Below are 23,114 nucleotides of genomic sequence, written 5' to 3' on the forward strand. Positions count from 1 at the left end.
GCGCAGGTGAGCTGCGCCTGGCGACGATGCCGCTCCGGAGGGCTTGCGGTGAGTGCCAGCCCCGCAGTGAGCGAGTGCCACCCCCGCGGGCAGCGCGCCCCCGCGCCCGCTGGCCCGGTGGCCACCGCCGCCCGCAGGCAGGGCTGGCTCAGTCCCCTCCGTGCCGCGGCCACCTGCCAGCTGCCGGGGCCGGTCCCCAGCGCCACCGCGCAGCCTGTCCCCGGCGCAGCGCCCGCCCGCACGGCCCCGCACCGTCCGGCGGCCCTGCCGGGCTGCCCGGCACAAGGAAAGGCGTGCGGAGCGCCGCGCGCCGCTTTGAATCCTGGGCCCTCGGGGTTGGTTTTTCCTTGTTACTGTTTGCTTTTTTTTTTTTGCTTTTTTTTTTTTTTTTTTTAAAGTGGAAACTTTCCTTTCCCGGCAGAGGCCGGGATAGCGTGAACTGCCCCGGGGCGCCGCGCTGCCATCACAGCTGACAGCTTTCTGGCCCCCGCGCCCCCCCTTCCGCAGCACTAAAAATCAGCGGCTAGATCGGGCCGGAGTTTGTTTTTAATAACGGCTTTTAGCTCGCACAGCCATCTACATCTCCTGCCAGCGAAACAAAAGTCCCGCTCGCGTGCGAGCATCCCGCACAGAACCTCCTCCGCACCGGGGTCGTGGGGGGCGCGGCAGGGACACAAGTGGGGCGCCGGGGGGAAGGAAGTGGGGCCGGCGGCAGTGAAGTTGGGATGGGTTTCATTTATCCCCGGAGCAGAGCCACCGGGAAAGGAAAGTTCACAGCTAACAACAGCGCCCGAGGGCAGCGGGTCCGGGATGGCGGGAGGGGGCTCGCTTTGGGGCCTTCTTCTTACCTTCTGGTCTACGATGGAGCAAGCCATTTCCCGGACGTGGGCGAGGCTGAAGTCCCCCGAGGAGTCCTGAAGCAGCAGCACCGGCTCCCGGCTCAGCCCGATCTGGAGGTGGAAGGCGACGCCGCCGCCGGCAGCAGCCCCCGGCGGCGGCAGCGGACTGGGCGGCCGGATCAGCGGAGGGGCGCTCATCGGAAACTTCCCGCCGGAGCCGCCGCCGGAGCCGAGAAGTCAGGGACGGAGGGGCAGAGTCGGGCGCCGCCGCGAAAAGTTTGCGGCCGCCCCGGAGGCGCCGGGCGAGTTTCCCCGCGAAGTTTCAGGAAAGTCCCGCCGGGCTCCTCCCGGGTGAAAATGGCGGGGGGGGGGGGTGGGGGAGAGGACCAGGGAGGATGCAGACAGGAAAAGGCGGCGAGAAAGACGCGCGGGGGGAGCCCAGCCCAGCGCCGCCGAGGTGGTGCCGCCGCTCGGGCTGTTGGCGCCGTGCGCGGCGCGGGGGCGGGCCGGGCCGCGCCCTCCGCCGGGACGGGCCCGCGCCCAGCCGGGCCGGGCCGGGCCGGGCCGGGCCGCACCGCCACCGAACGGCGGCCGTGGCCTGCCAGGAGGCCCGGGCAGGAGCCAGCGCAGCGGCGGCGGGTGGTTCCCCACGGCAGGGGGGCTTAGCTGAGCCGGCTCTGACCTCCCCACCTGGCCCAGGCAGTGGGCTGAGGGCCACCTCTTCCCCTGCGATCCCCGTTGGGCCGTACCTCATGAGGCAGAGGCGGCAGAGCCCGAGGAGAGTCGGGGACTTCCCTTGTTGGCAGGCAGCACGGTGGCCTCTGCCGGGCAGGGCCGCAGCTGCCCCCGAGGACAGAAAGCAGTGCCAGGGTAGCGGGAGCTCCCGCCTGACTCCGGCTCTTCTGCCCGGCCGCTCCGGTCCAGCAGTGCCCGCGGGTTTGGGGAAGATGGAGGAGACAGGTTGTACCCACCTTTTCTCTAACCCAGCTTCTAGTTTCAGGTACAGTCTGTGTTAAGGAGGAACTCCCTGCCACCCAAAACCAGGATGAGTTACTCTTCCCAGCTCTTGGATCGGTGCAAGCCCCACCCGTTTGCACAAGCAGCATTCACAAGCAGCAGGTAGGGCTATTCAGTCTAAAAAACCTCCTCTTGAAAATGTGCAAAGGCAGTGGAAATGTGAGCTGTAAATGTTTTAAATACCAACAGAAAGACTCTTAAGCTAGCTATATGTGCTAGCTGTAGGTTTGTTTGACCTACTACAGGTAGTATGTTTGAAAATACTACATATGCGCTTGAAAATTCAGTAGTTGATCTGATTTACAACTTGTTTCATTGCAAATTGATATTTTTTTGATGAAAGTTTATATGTGCAGTTGTTTTATTTTGATCCTGTCATAGTAGGACCCATTTTATTTTTCTCAGCGTATTTCCAGCCTGGGAAGTACTGCAAGCTTCCCATGACCCCATGGCCTAGCCACCTTTTCTATACAAGAGTCAACACAGGAGAAACATACTAGAAGATCCTGCAGCCCTGCTTCACTGTTGAATCTGAGGTTAAGAGTGGACCCCCTTACTTCCTAAACTCCCAGTGGGAGCCTTAGGCATGGCTAATTCGAATCTTTCACTCAGACGTGGTCAATACCTCGTATCTTAAAGGATAAAAAAGAATACCTAAAGCACTCAACAGGACGGTCTTCCTTACACATTTGTGTCTTCTAGACAAGCTCAATTCTAAACCAATTTTCTTTTGTGTATTTCATCCATATAGTAAGTAATATAGTGAACCTTGCCATCAGACTTAAAGTTGTGCTTTTACAAATTCATATCAAACCTACTTTTGCTGATGTGTTTGATGGCAATTCTTTGAGCAATCTAAACCACCCATTCATTATACAGCTCTTCTGCAATTCCTCAGATAAGCAGAGCAGAGGTAGCAGTAACAATATTGAGAATTACATGTCCTTGGTTTTCTCATGTATGTGAAATCAAGTGATAGAGCTCATATGTCATGACTTATCTGCAGCTCTACAACCTCTGTACAGATACAACTTTTTTTTTCAAAAAGAAAGCTTACAGTATTTTTTAGAAGTTGTAGGTTGCTGAGTAGTTGGTTTAGTGGGTCAGCTGTGTTGAATATACCTTTGTAATCAGAATAGATGAGGGCAGGATTTCTTCGGTGCTGTGTCAGCCAGTCGTATACAAATACCATTTATGAAAGGATTCAGTGGAAGCACATGATGTGATCCTGAGTACAACCTGGCCTGTTGTGCTTACTGAAATGTCATCTATTTCATGATCCTTCCAGATCAGGGAATTGTTGTGCTGATGCCAGGGAAGGGAAAAAATCATTCACAGCAGTATCTGACCTCATACAGAGTGCATGCCTGGTTGCTAATCTGTACATGCTCAGGTGGAAAAACCACGGGAAGCTTAGGTTTTACTGCACCTGCACAGATAAATTCAGCAGTACATGAACTGCCACCTCGAGCTTGCAGGGGGAAAATGCATTTGCCACACACGGCTACACAGTTTATGCATCTGGCTATGTACAGGAAGAGGGCAGTCAGCAGAGGATGTCACTGTAGCATCACATTATGAAAGCATCTCCAAGCTGCCCTCAATGTACACTTGCTGTGATGTTACTTCTAATTGCTCTACATTGCCAGACTATGAAGGGTGAATAGAGGTCTTTGTATGTTCTCATGCACTGTATAGTTGAGCCTCCACTTCGATGTGTTTCTGAACCAGTGATCTTCTCAGTTTTCTGCATTGCATAGATGGTATTCTGTTTTATTCATCAGGAGTAACATCCCCCGCATAAAGTTTTTATTCCTTTCTGCTTTTCTCCATCTGTGATGTAACTGGTCCTTTTTTGAACAGTCCATTTATCTTTCTTCTTTTCAACAGAAGCAATTTTATGGCACATATGTTTTAATTTTAAAAAAATTGAACAGCCAGCAAAGATTAATGCAGAATATACCTAAGCAATGGAGAATATTCTGTAAGTTTGTTTGACCTAGATGGTGGTAGTTTCCAGGTTAAAGTTGTTGACCTAAAATTTAGTTCTTGTATGTTTACAGAGAGTAGAACACAGGTGATTACAATGAGATGTTTACTGCTGGTTTTGTGAGGCAGATAGTGGAATATCATTTCTCATTCTATGATCAATATTGTGAAAAATAGATTGCTTGTCAATATGCTCAATAGTATAGCGTATCTTGGGAAGGAGAAAAGAATAGAGAAAACCAAATAAAGAGTAAAAAGAAGTAGTCACTGGAAACTGGATAAAAAGCGTGACTGAAAGTTCAAATTTTCACTGTGAAAACAAGTAGCCATTAAAAAAAATAAACCCTGAAAATGACAGGTAACTTTTTCTGATGTTTGCAATTTTAGGCAGTGTTTACTCACAAGCTTTCTGGCCTCAGTACTGTGATAACGTCTTTGGTTTCCCAAGGTCAGAGTGAAAGATATCTGCCTTTAGCTGTTTATTATGTTCCTAATGGGATCCAGAAAAGACAGACCACATGAATTCAAGGATGTAAAGATAGTAATTTTTCTTTCTCCCTTGTAAGAAATGTATCTTTTCTCACAAGGAAAGCATCATCTGTCTAGGAAGAAAGTGATTTGGCATAAATCCTTTGTGCCTTAGGTCAATTTTACACGTGCTTCTGCTGGACTCCATAAGCAGTTCAACACAAGAGCAGAAGCCTGTGGAAGAGTTTACTTTTCAAGCCACTACTAAAGATAACAACTTTTCATCCATGAAAATTTATCTCTTCAGTGTTCAACAACAGATCAAATGTTAAATTAGGCAAAGACACTTTGCTGTGGCTGATTGAGGCCAATACCCATTTTTGCATTCCTTCATCTTGCACATTCCAAATCTACTCATACACCTCTAGGCTAGAGCAGAAATCTCAAATTTTATGAAGAGTGATTCTCATGTCTAGAGGTGGTTTACATATTCTTTATATAGACTTTGATTTTAACCTTGAGTATGCAGCCAAATCTGTTTATGTTAAGAATAAATGAACATATCCTGTTTCTACAGTTAAATACAGACTGTGTTATTTGCATTCTTACTAAGCAGCAAAATGCGCTTTTTTAAAGGCACGTCTGCAAAAGTGAAAACATTTTTTCTTTCTGCTGTTTTCAGATGCTGAAATGGTGTTTAAAGTGGACTGCATGCTCCTGTAATTTCTCTCCTGAAACAAAAAAAAAAAAAAAAAATTGGAAACTAATTAACCAAGGGAAAGAGAGAAAAACTGACTGCTAAATACAATGGAATGAAATTTGGGAAGAAATGTGTAGACTGTGATGGAAAGGAAAAAGATACTAGGGTTGGAAATGCAAATGTCACTGAATCTGGGATTGGTATTGTGTTAGGGCTGAACTGGTAAGTAAAATGGAGCTGATATCTGAAATAGTGACAGCATAGTTTCACAGATAAGCTCCTGGGTATTTAGTTGGAGAGAAGCAGCAGATGTTAGCTGTACAACTGGTTAGGGATTTCCCGATAAGCTACTTATGTCCATGAGAAAATGATAGCAATTCAAGATCTAAACGGTTGTTGTGAATACAGTAAATCTCCCATATTTTTTGTCTGTTGTTTTGGTTCTGTTGTTTTTCTAAAAAAGAATGTTTCCAATTGTTGAAAATGCTTCATCATTTCTAAGTGGAAAGGAGTCTTCTCTTCCATGACTTTCTACTAAATGTTGTAGATAATGGAAACACATTTGAAAACAGTGGGGAACATTTAAAAACGGTAAGCTTAATAATTTAAAATTCAAGTTTAAAAATTTAATACAACTTAATGGAGTATTTTTTATAAATGGATCACAAAAATCTCTGATTTTTTCTCTTTTCATAGCTTGGAAATGGAAGTTAAACTCTGCCCAGTGATAGACTTCCATAGTCAGCAGTTTTGTCAGCCTGAACCAAACTGATCATGGACATAAAAGGTAGATAACATAAAATAGAATCTGAAATATTGCAGGATAAAGCATTTTTATGCCAAATATCTGCATACTTTGGGTTTTTTTGAGCAAGAAGTGCTGCTTTGAGAGGGAAAAGGTTTCTTTGGTTTTCTTTATTCTCTGTGCACCAAACTGACCTCACAATACTTGAAAAATTCTGTCACAGGGCAGGCTCTGTTTATCCCAAAGTATGTATTGAGGATGTTTGTTGTGGCTTGATGATAGAATAACTGATGCATTCAGATAAGCATGAGTATCTTGGCATTGTTTGTGCATATTTGTACAAATTGTCCTCACTGGCTCTCTGGTTCTTAGGAGCACACTATGCCTGGAACATTGCTGCTTGAAGCTGCTGAGGCACTCTTCCCATTCTGGGGATGCTGAAGTGAGGTAGTTACTGTGCCTAAAGACACAGCTCAAGCTTAATTCAGTAATTTCTTAATGGTACTTCTTGGGTGGTTTCTGAACAGAGTATTTTCTTGAAATTAGATTGATAATCCCATTAGTAAAAGATGTATGCTCTTGAAAATCAATTATACAGTATTTTAGTTATTTTTTATTATTATAACAAATTTCTTGTAGTACAATTCTCTAATTATTACATAAGAATATAACCAATTTACAAACTTTGTTCTTTTACGTATCAAGAGGGTATTGTAGCGTTACTCAACAGTAATATTTTTGTGGCTATTGTCCTGGTCTCCTTGTCATTATCACTCAAGTTCTTCATCAGTACAAAAAGGACCTTCATCAGATCCTGGGAATGAAAATACTGCCACTGCAGAATCAGATGTGTGCATATTTTGATATTGATGTATATTTGATATTCAGGTGTTGATGCACGATTTTGACCAGTAGGAATAGGTGTCATTGTCATAGTATTTCTGTGAGTGGGTACAGCCTGAAGAAAGAGTCTGTTAACTATCCATCAACAGCTGTGTCCAAAGCTTATGGAGCCAAAGAGAACAAGCAGAGTGGCCAAGAGAAAGTAAGGATAACAGAGTCTTTATTGTGAGCTAAGCAATGTTTGATAGTACACAAAGAACATAGGTTTGCAAGCAGTTTTAAAGTTGAGCTAGAAATTTATCTAACTGCTAGATATGTCTGAAATTATTACTGAATTTCTGCTCTGATATTTAAAAATATGCTAGCTGAGCTTGCAAGGTTGATTGGTCTCTCTATGACTAGTTTTAACATACTTTTATGTGGTTTAATATTTTTATTTTATATTTATATATTTATAAAAAAATTTTTTGCCCAATATAATTTGAATAAACTAAATTGTGGTTAACCTAAATTATACAATGATTGTTGCGTGAAGAATAAGACCATACACAGGTCCAGGTAAAACAGGCAGGATTCTTGAGACAAAGATATGAGATAATTGATAAGCACTGCTTCTGTGTTCTTAAGTGCAAGTTTCCTCACTTGTGATGATTTAATGAGTTAAGAGAGACTGTGTTTAGAAACAGAGAATCAATAGATTTCTTACCTAAATTATCATTGATCTTTTAATATTTATTGATGTGGGTTACTGCTGCTGCCTTGGTTTCCCTGCATGACACTGAAAAGCCAGAGCTAAGAATAACATTATGGGGGAACCTAGTGTTTTACATAGGAGGAGAGAGGATGAAGAATGGAATGGTGCGAGAGAGCACAGGGAAACTGGAGAAGAGAGGAAGATAAAAATGGAAACAGAGAAGATTCACAGAAAAAAAAAAAAATTATTACAAGAAGTACTACAGTTGTACATCATAGTTTCTTACTTGAAAATGTTCAGATTTAAAAATTTGACCCTAGCAGTTGAGCAGACTCTTTTACCATAACTAAAACTATATTTTCCTTTCATTTACAGTCACTGCCTTGCTGTGTTAACTTCATGTTATTGTAGCTTTTCAGTTTGGGATTCAAATTAAGAAATATTCCATTGCATTTTAATATTCAACTCATGAAAGACTGGTAAACACACTACGTACTGTACGAATGCTAAAAGTTGTTCCTTACAAGTCTTGTAAATAATGAAAGTTCACTTACACCAATTGCATCACATGTTTATTTAGGATAACCTCATAGAACTAAATACACTCAGAAAACAAAAACTCTGTTCTTGTATCTTACTCCAACATAAGAAAAAACAAATGTAAAAAAGACTTGGTGAACTTCTTCAAGTAACAAAAGGCCCTTTTATTTAAACCATAATTTAGGCTTAATCACAGGGAGAAAAAAGTGTGTCTTTTCTCTGCCATAATAGACAAACGTCTCAACATGAACCTCTACACAATGCTGCAGCATTGTCACCCTGGGTTAAATAAACAAGGCAATCATAAGATAGAGTAGAAAGACATTTCAAACAGATTTCTAACTGTGTTTGATTATACTTAAATTTAATGGATCTTGACATGATGAAGCATGTGAAGAGAGTCTTAAAAGTAACTTGATTAGAATAAGGTTTTTTGGGGATACAAAAGAATATAACAATGTGAACTTAGAAGTATAGATAGACAAACAAAAAAATCAAAAAATACATAATTAATCTGATTTTGATCATGGTTTATATTATCCAGAATAAAGGATTTTTTTAGGAAAAAAAATATATTTAAAAAAAAAACTGCACGTGGAAATCAAATACAGAAATAAGTCACAATTTTTCATACTTTCTCTTTGAGTTTCACAAAGAAAGTGGACAAATTTGTATGTGGATATCTTCCAAACATGAGTTCTATATGTTTATCCTATGCCACGTGAATACACCTCTGTTTCTGAAGCATATTTTTACAGCAGCTTTACAAAGCAGAGCGAGACTGGTGTTTCCATATGGAGTGCTGTGGAATGAAGGGTAAACACTAATGATACTTTGTGAAAACAAAGGTATGCAGTCTTGATTTAAACATAGTATACATGTAAGAGTTACACTTTTGCAGCTAGCCAGCTGAGATATAAATTAATTTATTTAAAGCTTAAATCTCATACCAGTGCTCTGTGCTTTACAGCTGAGAAAATTTCTCATAAATTATGGACCCCACTGTTCTGTAATAGAGCAGGGAATTGAATTTAGGTATGACCAGTATCAAATTAACTCAATAACCACTTGCCCCCCACCTGCCTCCTGCCTAGAAAGAAAGAAAATGCCCTCCTCTGAGGAGGAGACTGTGCATGTACGCGTGTGTGTTGGGGCAAAACTTCAGCTGCTGTTTTCCATTCAGACTTGAGCGCACAGCATTGCAGAGAGCTCTTCATAAATCTCTGCATACATGTGTTACAAGTCCGAGCTTTATAATAAACCTGATTTGGGAAATTTGATTAAATAATAGTTTTACATAATTCTGTATCTTCCTTCTTTAAGACACTGAGATGTGAAAGTCCTCCCAGATGTAGCGAAGTACAGGCATTTGTCTAAAGCTTGGTTCATTAGGATTCTAGGTGGTCCTGTTTGGCTGGTCCATATTAATTGCAGCAATGACATTTGGGGTCAGGGGATCACGAAATGGCCAGTCTGTATTACTTTGACCTGATCTCAGGTGATGTGGTGTAGGAAATAGTTAATTATAGTTTTTCAGTGACTCACATCTTTAATATTAGGGTGATTGATCTTTGTGCACTATAGACCCTTGCAGCTGTTTCTCATCATAAGATTCCCCCTTTGTATTCACCACAACACTTAAACACATTCAGTTACGTTTATAAATTATGTGAAGCCTCCACCAGCAGCATGGTGTCTCAAAGTAAGCAAATATAAAGCATACAGGTACAAAGCTCTGCTGGAAACTGTAGGGACCTTGAAGGAAAAAGAAAGAAGCAAATTATCAGAAAACATTTTTTTCTCATTTCAATCAACCCAAATCCCCCCTCCTCATGGATTTCAATTAAAGTTTAGAATATACTGTATTTTTAGGCATTTTGCAATAGGCAACCCATACAAACCAGGAACTGAAAACATCAGCTATTAATATAAAGATTTGAAGTACATTTAGTATATAGCACCTCATTAAATTGAGTCAGTAGTTGGTAGACTACAGAGGTGCTTTCCAGTGAAAAATTATCTGTTTTTCCAAAAGCCAAAATAATTCAGTGTGGAATGCTATATATATTATATGCATTACAAATATTTATGTTAATTCAAGAGGATATAAAAAGTGTAGGGAAGCTGGGAACTTGAATGTTATGTTTTTCACAGCACCTGTCACTTCACTGTAGCCAGCAGCATATCCTTGCAGCATTGATCTAATAAAATTCAATGCCTCTGCAAAGGGGCACAATGCCAATGGCTGTGAGAACCTCAATTTTATATTTCCTGAGTCTGACATATTTAAATTTTCATCTATAACACTAGATTAAATTAAATCTATGTTGAATATATGGTAAGAAACTGGATTAAGCTCTGAATTCTCTAGTTAACACTCACAAAGTGCTTCTTGTAATGATATCACTTGGATTATTTATCCTGTACACTGTTCATGAAGATAGATGTTCAACTTTTCCGCCAGAACTCTTTGTCAAAAGTTTATTCTGCCTGGGATAAAGTTCAGCTGTTGTCACAGAAGTGTTTCATTGCAAAGGCCTGAGACCACTTCCCTTATTCCTTTCAGGAATACAATAACAAATGTTTGGAGGGATAGGAATCATATGATGTTCACAACCATTATCCAACAGATTGTTATTTGCAGAGGAGAGACAGGGTTTTATTACCATTTTGAAAATGTAGTTTCAAAGTTTTAGGGTCTATAGAATTATATTTTCTTTTTAAGTCTCACTACATTGAAAACTCTACATGAATATTAGACAGGGATTTTAAAAATATTTCTTAAATTTATTTTAAACTTTAAATAAATTTTCATTGACATGCATACCTATTCTGTTCTTTTTCCACAGTACTATGCATTTTTAATGACAAAAATACTCACAGACGATCAATAACAATCATAGTCATATGTGCATGTAATATAATTTACAATGAATTCATCCAGTTAGAGTTTATCTTAGGTATCACACTTAAGCAAGAAGTATGGATAACAAATTTTAAAGTCTGTTCATGATAAACAGATGTTTAAGAAGTAGTTTAAAAAGAACCATTAGGTGATCTTGGCTAAAGAATAGATTTGACTTAACTGTGGTCTGCTTAAATACATTGTCCACAGACAAAAATCTTACTGCAAAGGAAAAAAAAACAATTTTTTACTTCTTTGAGATCTTGTAAATTTTCTACACTGGAAAACTGTAGCTTTTATACCAGCATGATTCTTCTCGTATGAGATTCTGGTATTTATGTACATTATACACTCTCAATGCTAAAGATTTCAAAAGTTCTAAGCATTCTTTCTGTTTCAACTGGATGCCTTGACTCTTCTAATTCAAATATACGTATTGCAAAGAACAGCCTGCTCAGGGTAGCATTTGTCTGGCAGTTTGTTCTGTAAATTCACCGATTCACTTCCAGTGAATTAAACTGTAGATATACAGTATAGAATTAAGAACCACCATATTTTTTGATCAAAAGTTAGTACATGGGTTGCTTTGCATCAAAAACCTCCATAATACTGGTATTGTTCTGCCTTGGGGGAAATGATGGTTAGAAATAAAAAGAAATTAAAATGAAAGAATACCAGTCATCTGTTTTGCAACACTCACTCATATAACTTTTACATGAAGTTCTTAACTAAATATCAGAGATATATTTAATTATTTTTGACCATGCCCTGATCAAAACAGAAGGTACAATTTGTGATCTGTCCCAGTTCTGAAGCATAATTTAAAAAACAGCATTGAAACATGTGGACTGAAAAATTATTGTAATAGAAATATTCAACTATGTCACATTCCAGCCAGTGACACTTGAGACTCTATAATAGACACTGGAAAATTTGTTAGCATGGCTCACAGCAAGAATTGCCTTAATGCAATGGCAGCTGGATATAGTTATCCTGGAAAATTTGAAGATTTAATTAGTTACAGTGAGGTGAAGGCAAAATAGTAGGTTAGTTTATGTGCAAAACCTGCAGATTCTAGGTTTATGTCAGAGTACTATGACCTACAAACAATTAACTGCACTTTAATGTAAGAAGTAGTTTCACTGACTTTAGTTTGCAAGCAGTTAATTCAAAATTAAGTCTATTATTTTCTCTTATATTTGCTCCAAGCCTTTTTAACACAATCACTTCCCTAAGTTAGAGGAGTGTTTCTCAGTACTGAAGAGACTGTTAAGCCAACATCTGTTTCACAGCAAAATCCATGGTGATGTGGTGATTAAGGCAGATAGGCTTATTCTCAGAGAATAAATGCATGGCCAGGATCCTCAGTGGTGATTGTATCCTCATGCCTGTATTGGGTTTGTGTATTTGGTATTTGTGTTTGTGTATCTGTATTTGGTAGTGAGGGGTCTACAGGTGTTGCTTCTGTCAGAAGCTCCTGGAGGAATGCCAGCCATCTCCAGGAAAGACCCACTGCTGGCCAAAGCCAAGCCCAGCAGTGACAGTGGAGGCACCTCTGTGAAAATATAGTTAGGAATGGGGGGCAAAACCTGCACACCACCAACAGAAGTCAGAAGAGAGAAGTGAGGCCATGTGAAAGGAACAACTCTGCAGACACCCAGATGAGTGAAGGAGAAGGAGAAGGTACCCCAAAGCAGAGACTCCCCTGCAGTCCATGGTGAAGGCCATGGTGAGTCAGGCTGTGCCTCTGCAGCCCATGGGGGTCCACAGTGAGTAGGAATCCACCTGTTGATCATGGAGATGATCACACCACACTGAAACAGATGGATGTGTCCACAGTAGACACTAATTTTCCCAAGCCTATTTTGCCTGTCATAGTAACTGACTCTCACTGTCCTTATCTTGGCCCACAAGCCTTCCCTTATATTCTCTCTTTGTGCAGCTGAGGAGGGAAGTGATAGAGAAGCTGTGTGGGCATCTGGTGTCTAGCTAGGGTCAGCTCACCACACCCTTCAAATGCCTCTTTTCTTCATTCTGCTTCATTTTTCCAAAAAAAAAAATCCATTAAAATCTTTCAGGACTGAAAATATTTGTCCTCATATTTTGCTCATATATAAAATTTTAGTCGTTGTAATATCAAGAAAAGTATTATTTCTCTTTACTCCCTCTTAAAAGCATCTCTGTTCTGGAGAAGTTTGACAGTGATTTCAGACACAATTGAATTAATAAGATCCCAGATATCTAAGGCCATCCACATTAAGTTAGTTTATATCTGATTTTTTGCTTCAGTGCTCCTTCTCTGTTTCAGTGCTATTGAAAAGTTATCCAAAATCCTGTATCTGGCCCACACAACTACTGAACAACTTTACGTCCTTCCTCTTTAACTTTTTGAACTCATCAAATTAGAGATAGGTTTGTCCATTAGTTCAGATGAATACCATGTTTTTCAATGCACTTAGTAAAGGTTCCTATAAGTTAATTATTTTAGATGTTTTATATAGTCAGTGGTGAGAGAGTCACTCTGTTTTATGAGCTAACTAAGCATCTGGGGCTTCTTGTCTCTCTCCATTGTCTATATAGGCACATTGAATAAACACATTCTCCAGGCCCGTATTCTGCTATCATTGTTTGGGGAATTTCTGCCAGCTCATTCATGCTTTTTTTAAAAAAAAAATTAGTGTTTTCAAAGTGGCCTTGTTAGTCTGGTCACATTCTCAGTTTCAGAGAGAGTTAGCTGCTGTTTTTCAAATAACGATGAAAACTCCAGTAAATGTCCACTTCAGAACCCTTTTTCCTTTATAATTCAATGACCTAATTTCCGAAGACTGATGGCTACCACTTCCATGCATGTGTTTGTGATTAAATTTTTTGGCTTAAACATCTAGAGAGCAGGAAACTTGTTTTTGACATCTACATGTAAACAAGAAGCCCTGGGCTGCTTTACAGCTCTGGGCAGAGCTTCTAGAGGTAGTGATACTCTCTGCTGCATTTGTCACAGAACAGGGAGGAAAAATGATTAGGCTAGGCCCATTTCCACCACACGTGTGTAGCAGCCTGGAACATTTCAGTTAAAGGACTTTGTTTGGAGGGGAAAAATACCTTTATTATGCTCTGCTGACAGAACAGGTGACAAAGGACTGAACTCAGTATTTCAGCGGAAAGACGGTAGTAAAACTGTTTGTGTGGTTTTTCAGTAAAAGGATTCAAAATGCTGGCAATCATGATTTGTGGGTTTCTTAGGGTTTGGCTTTTGCATCTCTTTTGGCGGGGGTTGTGGTTATTTGGGGTTTTTTTTATCCCTAGTTTGCTAGTAACACTGAACAGTATCCCACTGCAGTTTATTGAAACTACACAAACAAGGTAATTTCTGGGTTTTTTATTATTGGGTGGAAGGGGTTTTTTCAATTTTCAGGAATTTTAAAATTTCATAATATTTACTGAAAATTTACATGGCAGTATAATTACATTGAAGTACACAGGATATTACATAAATTAATTTGGCTTCAGATACTCCTTTTCTCTTTTGCATTAGTCTTTGTCATGTACATCTTCTGTGGGGCTTACTGCTTTATATGCTAGTGACATATTGAAGCTTTGCATTACAGGAGAATTTTGCAATTTTTTGATGGTAATATGAAAAAGAATAAAATTGTGATTGAAATTAGTTCCTCAGAAATATTTTGCAGTTGATAATCGAACAAAGGAGAAGAATTCAGGGTACATTTACTGCTACCATGCTGCAAGAGGAGTGTATAAAAAAAGTTATTGTTGTGTAGTGTTATCCCTAACTACGCATTCAAAGCTTTAGTTCTAGATCTGTTTGACATATTTAGAGCATGTGACAAGATCTTCAAAAATTTTCCACTTTCTCAACTAGCCTTCAACACTTGTGAAATAAACTGACTACAGAGTGCCATGTTAAAGCTCCATTCTCTCTTTTTTTAACAGTAATATGTTCACAGGGAATAGATTCAAGGCTCTGGACTGAATCGGGCTGACAAAACCTTGCAATATTATTAGGTAGTGAACATTGTTTGTTTTGGCCTACTTCCTGAAGTCTTTTGTTCTTTTATTTCTCACCTTTTTTTTCTATATTTTCAGGGACAGATTATTTTTCCCAAGTGAAGTCAAATGATGAAAGATATGGAAGATGGCTGAGGTTAATACTGCTACTTAGTTCTAATGAAAAATCATATCCTTTCATCATCATTGAACATCTTTATTATCCAAAAATAAAACAGTGCTTTTCACATTTGAGTGGTGTCCTTTTGTTATTTTGCATAGCCTGTATGTAACATGTATATGCAGTAACACATTAAAGTAAAAACTGATTAGCTAGAATTTTTTATGATACATGCAAGCTCAATTTTTTATCTAAAGAAGCTCTACTTTTAAAAAGCTAGTATTAGTTTCACATTCTTGTAGAAGTGGCTGCTTCTGAGGACTTAAGCAGTTGCAGTGGATGTATAAGTGATACCTATATTTTTTATTGTACTTATAATTAGAGGAAACCTCTCAATGTTTTTTCTAAATAATGTATCTGAAGGTGATTAATTAAGTGATTATATTGCATCTTATGTCTATGTATGTGAGGGGGATGGCAAAATGTATTGCAAAAAATGAAATGCTGCAGAATTCCAAGCTTGAAAGCAGCTTTCTGTTCTGATTGTTAACTGGGGCATGGCAGCCCTGACAAAGATTGTAACTCCTAAGTACAAAGGCAACATTTTTGTACCCTTGATAAATAAATAAGGTTGCATTAAAGTCATATTTGTCTTCACTAGAAATCACTCTCCTACTCAAATCAAAACAACTCTTGTGATCCAAGTTATAACCTCAGTGCAATGACCAAGACAGGAAATAGGCAGAGTGCAGATGAAACACTGGGAAAGGTATGAGAAGTGGGTGGTTTTTAAGAGCTTTGGCTACCTTGTGCTTTCCATGAACACATATTAAATGCGGACTTAGTTATCATCAAGGTTTTCAAGGTTACTTCTCTGTTCTATGTGTCATACAACTTTATTTAATTTATTAATTTCACTGAAGGCTTTCATATTTGGCACCTGCATGAGAATTTATTTTGTTTTATTTTGTGATTCAGCCAAAACTAATTGCATGGTTTCCAAGAACAACGCTGAGGAAAAAACTTTCCTGATCTTTTCCTTGAAAAACTTTGCAACTCACATATTTATAAGCAGAAGAGAAGACTTAGAAGCATTTTATGCATAAAAAATATCTTCCAGTTTCTTTAAAATAGAAAAATTGTTAAGATAACCGGATTTTAGTGAATGTCACTTTGTACATGCTCACTAGATGTGTTTTGTAATTGATTCTATCATTGCTTGTGTCTCTCACACCTCTTACTAGTGACAAGATTGGGCTTTTGCCATCTTCACTGTGGAACTGAGCAAGCAAAATTCAGAGTACATGACAAAAGCCAGGTTTCCTTGTATGAGCTTCTTCATGTAGGGAGAGAGTTGATATTGGGCTCTGGGCTGAGGAGCACAGCAGGTATTGATGTGTTCATGATCATCTATTATTGGTTTATTTCATGATATGGTGTAATGCCTTGTTTTGTGATTTGCAGGCAACAGAAATAAGGAAAATTTCTCATTCAAGTCTGGCATCTTAGAACTTAGATGTGAAGGGACTCAGAGCTCCTGAGTCTAGAAGAAACAGTGATGGCAGGGAAAAGGTGTCTGACTCTGGAACACTGAAGATGGGCAATGAATTACCGAAACAAAAATGAAGTCAAAATTGATTACTTAGGAATATTGAAAACAAGATGCCAGTACATTGTTTTCAGGGAAGGTTGGAGGAGGGAAAAGAACTACTAAAGATGATTTAGCCTGACTTGGAATGTGGAGGAAGGAGTGAAATAGTCTGGCAGATAGTTGGACAGAAAAAGCCAGGAAGAAGGTTGGATGGAAAGAAAACAAGAAGGAAAAGCAGTGAATGCCAGTATTGGTTAGAGGACAGAAGAGTTTACTAAGCACAAAGAAAAACTGTCTGAAATCTCATGAGAGGTGGCTGGGGGACATGAGGTCCAAGACAGGAAATAGGCAGCATAATTAGTATTCACATTGTGGGTCTGAAATGAGAAACCAAGGGCAGTGAACATGCTGCTGGGATTACTCTACTCCTTTCAGTGCTGTGTGACCAAACAGTGGACAACTACAGAAAATGACTATAAAGTAGGTGCCGTTCTCTTTTGTGAAGAAGATGGAATGAGGCATGGAATAGAAAGAACACAAGATATGGTTTGATTATGATGATGGGGAAACCTGCCTGAAAAATTCTATTTAGATGTTGATTTTAGTGGCAGTTTGTGTGTTATATTAGTCTTTTCCTTTAAACCATCTGTCTCAGAAATTCTCACTAGGTATGCAATTATCTTGGTTTGCATTCAACTTGCACTCATGACTGAAAAAAATTTTAATAAAATATATTTTTGATATATTTATACTATTATAATGCTTAACATGTACCACCACTTACAAAAACCATCAAAAAATCCAATGAACATTTCCAAATACATTTGACCTTAATTTCAAAGCATCTGTTTCCTGCTTTCCAAAACAGAGATGATATCAGAAAGCCAACTAACCAAAACTTGGTCAAGAAGAGGTGGCATTGGTGACACTATTAAGCCAAATAGCATGCAAAAAAGCACTTACAGGAGTTAATAAGATAGGCTTCAGAGTAGTTTGAAGCAATGTTCAATGAACAAGTCATATACTGAGCAATGAAAAGAATATGAAAGGTTTTGTCCCTAATCTGTAAATGAATATTAGCTGTTCTGTGCTCTGAGAGAGGAGGAAGTTCTCTGCTTCAAGCAGGATTTTATAACTCAATCTTACAGTAAAAAAAGGATCATCATTTCGTGTGTGCGTGTTTTTATCTTGGTTTAACCAACAAACTTACTGCTTGAATCCCTAAATTTATAAATGCTTGACAGTCATAACATGGCCCTTGGTTTTGCAGTGACACATAACAGAAAACTGAAAATCCCATTATGAAAAAATACAATTATTGCTTTAGAAAGAGGAAGATTTATAAAAAAGAAAAAAAAAATCAAGACTTTTAAGTTCCTATTTTTGATTGCCATTTGTGGCTTTTAATTTATTTTGAATATTATTCTGAACATTCCAGTTCTCTATGCATGTTGTTTGGTGTGTTCTTTCTATTTTTATAAATTTATAATTTGTTTTCAGTACTTAATGTGTTTATATTAAACATTTCTTTTCATCTTGGCATATCTTCCAAAATGATATTAAATGTAAAAATGCACACATATGGAAAAAGTTGTATTATAAGTAAAATTTCCCAGATAATAGCATTTTCTTGTTTAAAAAGTTAGTTTTATGACTTTATAAAAGTTTGAAGTAGTATACCTGCCATCTACTGGAAGTACAAGGACAATGCATTTAAGTTGTATCATGTTAACTGTTCAGCCAATACATGTATCATTCTACTACTCTATTACTTGACTTTTTTCAGTTAAAAAAATTATTAATTTACTTAAACATGCATTATTTAATTTATTGCTTTCTTAAGTAATAGAAGTCTTAAAATTTAACTCAGGTTTTCAACTACTCAAATTTACAGTTTGTTAATTAATTTTAAATTATTCTAAACAAATATTAAGAGTCAAGTGTAAGAAAAATCTTTGCTGTCTTTCCTGACCCATTCCTCATGACCATCCATTTCATGATATGTACTATGTGTTCAACTGGATGTGGACAAATAATTTTCAGATACTTATTTTAATAATTCTTTAGAGAAGAGTAGTTATAGTATTTTAAAATTACACTTATATAATCAAGTGGTCTTGTTATTAAAGTGATTTTATTCTGATGCAGGTCTCATTTTTAAGAGACTGGTAAATTACATTAAGTTCATTTTCATCTCTTATTGACTTTTAGTTCTGGTCCCATAAATCACAGTAATTTCTTTACACCATAGTCGCTTGGGCTGCTTAAAAATCAGAAAGTCATTAAAATGTAAAGATGTGTATTAGTCTTTGTTGCCACTGGATTTGGGACGGTCTAACTAAAACACCATTTGATTTGGTTTACTAATTCCAAAGCACTTGGAACAGAAATAAAAAAAAAGATTAGCTACAGTTCCTAAGAAATAAGACTTCCCAAGGTCCATTTTGATATGAGAAACAATATTTTGCCTGCATATTAACCATAAAGGCTAGTATCAATTATTTGGTAGACTGGGTTTCCATCAGATCAAACTGTGAAAAGGAAGAGAAATAATTGTCTACCTACCTTTTTAAAATCTATAGTTAAACAAACCATGACAAGCCTGAAAGGAAAACAAAGAAGGTCACCATTTGTCATCGAGGAAGTTTTGCTGAATTCCTAAAAGATTTTTATGGAAACAAACCTTTTCAGCCCTGGGAAGGCTCTTTTATAAGACTATAATACTGAATACCATTTAATTTTGGGTAACACTGACTTTTATTGTCCATTATTAAGGTACTCTGAGAGTATTAAATTCTGCATAATTTATGGCTAAAATTGTCATGTTTTTCTATTAATGTTGCTAAGGAAGAAATTATATATATTTGTTCTTCTATGTTTGCTTTCTTTTAGTTTAATTACCTATATCAGTATAATTTATCACTTTACTAAAGAAAGAATGAATAAGTAGTAAAATTAATTTCCAGCCTCTCAAAAATTAAATTTCTTCTTTCTCACACTGGGATAGAAAATGTTTGAAATCTGTGTGCCATTAACAGACAGAGTTGGATAATAGTTACTCTCACTGGAAAGTATAAATGCTTTAGGCAAAGAAGATCTTGAACTTTTGCCTTCTGTTTGAACTGTATATATACTAGTTTAATTTTGGAAGCATACACAGGGCCTGGATTCAATATTAGTTATTTTCTTATTGAAGTAATATTTATTTGTTTATTAAAATAAATTAATTTATTGTGAAATATAAATGCATTTTAATAGCATCATTTATTAATAAAATATGCAAAAATATCCTTTTGAATAATGGCAAACTTCCTTAATCTGAGAGAGGCAGTTCGGCTCCAAGCTGAGGCTGGGATTCCTCTGTGCAAAGCTAACCACATGCAGCCAAACTGCATCTGTAGACCACTGACATCTAAGATACCTTTTTCACAAATGCTTTGTATGCTCCCCTGATGACCTCTAACTCCAAACTCCATTGTAAGGTATTCCTTACAATTTTAATAGCCCTAAATTTAGTACAATTTTGGGTAGCCCTAAGGCTGTTAGGCTTCTCAGTATGAGCTGGACACTTTTTACCTTTTTTCTCTGCACATTCTCGGAGAAAGATAGGTCACATAAGTGATCTTCATATTTTCCAGAAATATTTTTTCTCTCTCTTATTCTCTTTAGAGAAGAAAAAATTGAAGGGCAAGAGAAGGGATTTTGTTTATGGATGTTTTCCCCAGATCTCCATAGCTCGAGGCTAGACCTGGTTAACCATTACCAGTTTAAATTAAACACTTCACATGCGTAATGAAAAACAGGTCTCTTGTGTTGCTGCTGAAACAGAATGGTTCCTTTTTTCCATATGTGCTTTGATAGTATTCCAAATTCATCTTTCTGCATTTAGATAGGTTAAATGGCGCCTGAAGGATGTTTTGCACATTATTCAGCGATGCGGGTAGGCCACAGCAAAAGAGGAAATATTAAAATATGATTGTCTTTTTTAAGGAAACATCATCCCAAGTTTAGTATCCAAGTGGAGCAGACATATGCTCATTCTGCATTTCCCAGTCAGAGCTGCTCTTTTACTTTGTCAGGCAGATTTCTGTGCTATTGGCTTCCCACAGATGTGCACCTTCTGCCACCTACTAGAAAAAGGCTCCCCACTATCTCTTCAAGGGATTCCCCACAAATACTCTGTAAAGGTTCTGCAATCACTTCCTTCTATTAATGTCTGAAGCTATTTTTTCATCATGGAGACCTACTGTGTGAGAAGTTTCCAAGCATGCAAGGATTTATTGAAATCACAGGAGAAACAAAACAAAATGCTTCCATTAACTTCATGCGTGCAAATTTTTATTTCTTCTGAGCTAAAACAATTTTTTTTTCCTTCCCATTCAGCATTCTAGGTTGGTCTTTGGGGTTGGATTCCAGGGAAAAAAATCAGAAGAAAAAACCATAGTTTTGGTTTTATGCTGTCTGCCTATAACACTGTAATTCTCAATGGGTTTTGCTAAGTTACTTAGCCAACTAATTTTTTTTAAAAAAAGAACACATTTCTTAAGGTCACCATAGATTAACTCCTTTTTAAAATTTCTTTTTATTTCAAGGAGTTGTCTAACAATATTTCCTCAACAAATACTGTTATTACTTAATGTAACTATCAAAACAGCATGAAGATCTTCAATGTTAATCTTGTTTTCTTGGGAAAGAATTTGGAACAATGTGACAGGATTTCCTTTAACCATTTCAGTTAGTGATAATCCACCTATTTTTTTTTTCTTTTTACACGTGTTTTCTGTGTTAAACCTTCACAGGATAGAAAGAGATTATTGGTATCTTTTTTTTAATAGAGGAAGTTAAAAATAAAAAATTGATTTATTCAGCAAGGTTTTCTACTAGAATGAGCTCTGTATTTGCTGTATTGCATGATCACACTATTTTATAAACTGAAATGCCTGGAGGAACCTTAAGAGCACACTGCTGAGAAATCTGCTACCTGCACTGCATGACTTCATTCCTCATCTTCAACTGAAGATCTGAAAACTCCTCTGAAAGTTACGAAAATACACAAAGATACTTAAAATTAGGTCGGTCAAATTAAAAAGAAAAAGAAAACAAAAACCAACAAAACTCCAACAAAATAGAAGTTATACTTTTAAAATGTTCCTTGAAGAATTCAGTGAGCATTTCAAAGTCATAATTTAGTGAGCAATTTGTATGTAAGAGATACGATAAACAGATTAAAGGATACTGTAGTAGGCTAAGCCAGATTTTGGCCTCACAGTTATGCTTGTAGAATAAGCATTCTGGGGTGGCTCTACAGAAAAGATTTTCTTGAGTTACCCAGTAGAACATAATCAGCCTTGTCTTTGATTTCCTCCTGTTGAGGCCATTCAGAGCCAGATGCACTTCTGTCTGGTATGTGCTATAATAAATAAATAAATGGGTATAATCATATTGATTCCATGAACACATTTCACCAACTGGAGTCGCTGATAAATGATAAAAAAGATTAATGATTGCTAAATCATTTTTGGAACTAGCAATGTCATCCTGGAACAGCTGCATTTACCTGGTTAATAGAAGGGTCTAGAAGAGAAGTGAGAAGAAGCCAGATGGTTATGGTTGATCACAACATGAAGCCTGTACTGCCAAACTGATCTTCCAGCCCACCCATACATGTGTGACTTTGAGCACACCAGTTAATCTTTTGTAAGCTCCATCTTTGTACTATCAGTCATGATGATATTTTTCCTATCTCCCTGGAGTTTCTAGGGGAAGTTTGTGGTAAAAAGTTCTATAAGAAAATCACAAATAAAAAATTTAAAAATGCTGTGTGTCTTTAGACAAGTAAGTGGTGATCTTTTATCTTATACATTTCTGTCTAAAGCATTTTTTAAAAATCAAGCATAAAAATATTACCTGGCTAATCATGTTTTGAGTAAATAATTTACCTGTCTATGTTCATTAATCACCATCTTAGTTGCTAGCCAAAATTTCAGGTTTTTAAATTGACTATCATTTAAAGTATTTAGTAATGTGTGTCACTTAATACCAAAAACTAAAAAGGAACTTAATGCTTTTTCTGCAAGTTGTATCTGGTGTCCTGGAAAACCAATTCCTTGTTCAAAAAAAAAATTTCATACAGAAATAAGATTTCTCTCAGCAGTAGTGTATCTAAGATGAAGGACACTTTCCATCTCTGTGTTTTGTTGGGTACCTAAGAATAACAGACACCCAGGATCTGAGCTACATGTGAGCTTTTACAGAGAAACACCGAAACAGAGTGAAAAGATCATTAACAGCCCAGACTCAATCTTCTTTATGCAGCTCAGGTATCACATGAGTAATTTGCTATCCATAGCTTTGAGAAGCCCAAATATAAAAGCTACAAGAGACGGGATAATGGTATCTTGGCGATTACGCTGTTTTTCTAGCTACTTCCAAGGCTTTGCTTTCAGTTCTGCCTTAACAAAAAGATGAGCCTGAAAACAAGCCAGGTCCTTATTAAAAGCATAACATTTCCTAGCATGTCTAGCAAAAAAAAAGTCTTGCTGTTCAGATGTATGTCTTTTGGCAGACTTACAAGGTGTTTATATATAGTAGATTTGATCCCATGGACAAATGCTGAATACTTTGCTTAATTCCCTCAGTGCTAAGAAATTACATCTAAAA

At 38.0% G+C, this 23,114-nt stretch overlaps 1 protein-coding gene and 1 long non-coding RNA gene across 4 annotated transcripts in view; one reads left to right on the forward strand and one right to left on the reverse strand.

Annotated features, from left to right (window-relative positions):
• The window catches only part of PRKD1 (protein kinase D1), a 116,670-nt gene extending 115,485 nt beyond the window's left edge, over window positions 1-1,185 (reverse strand). For both annotated transcript variants that reach the window (XM_005520317.3, XM_088057772.1), the window contains exon 1: window positions 849-1,185. In XM_005520317.3, the coding sequence (XP_005520374.1) occupies window positions 849-1,037 (189 nt within the window). In that variant the 5' untranslated portion in view covers window positions 1,038-1,185. The remainder of the gene's footprint in view (window positions 1-848) is intronic.
• A 241-nt stretch (window positions 1,186-1,426) lies between these two features.
• On the forward strand, window positions 1,427-14,990 carry LOC106628059 (uncharacterized). Of its 2 annotated transcripts, XR_001331283.2 has the most exons (4): window positions 1,427-1,958; window positions 4,996-5,604; window positions 5,710-5,800; window positions 14,842-14,990. It is a non-coding gene; the product is annotated as an uncharacterized LOC106628059 (long non-coding RNA). The 2 variants fall into 2 exon arrangements; XR_015772937.1 differs by having other exon boundaries at window positions 4,996-5,800.
• The last annotated feature ends 8,124 nt before the right edge of the window (window positions 14,991-23,114 follow it).

The sequence above is a fragment of the Pseudopodoces humilis genome, chromosome 7 (genome assembly GCF_049639895.1).
Source record: "Pseudopodoces humilis isolate 2021_Gansu_Grassland_sample_001 chromosome 7, ASM4963989v1, whole genome shotgun sequence".
NCBI lineage: Eukaryota > Metazoa > Chordata > Aves > Passeriformes > Paridae > Pseudopodoces > Pseudopodoces humilis.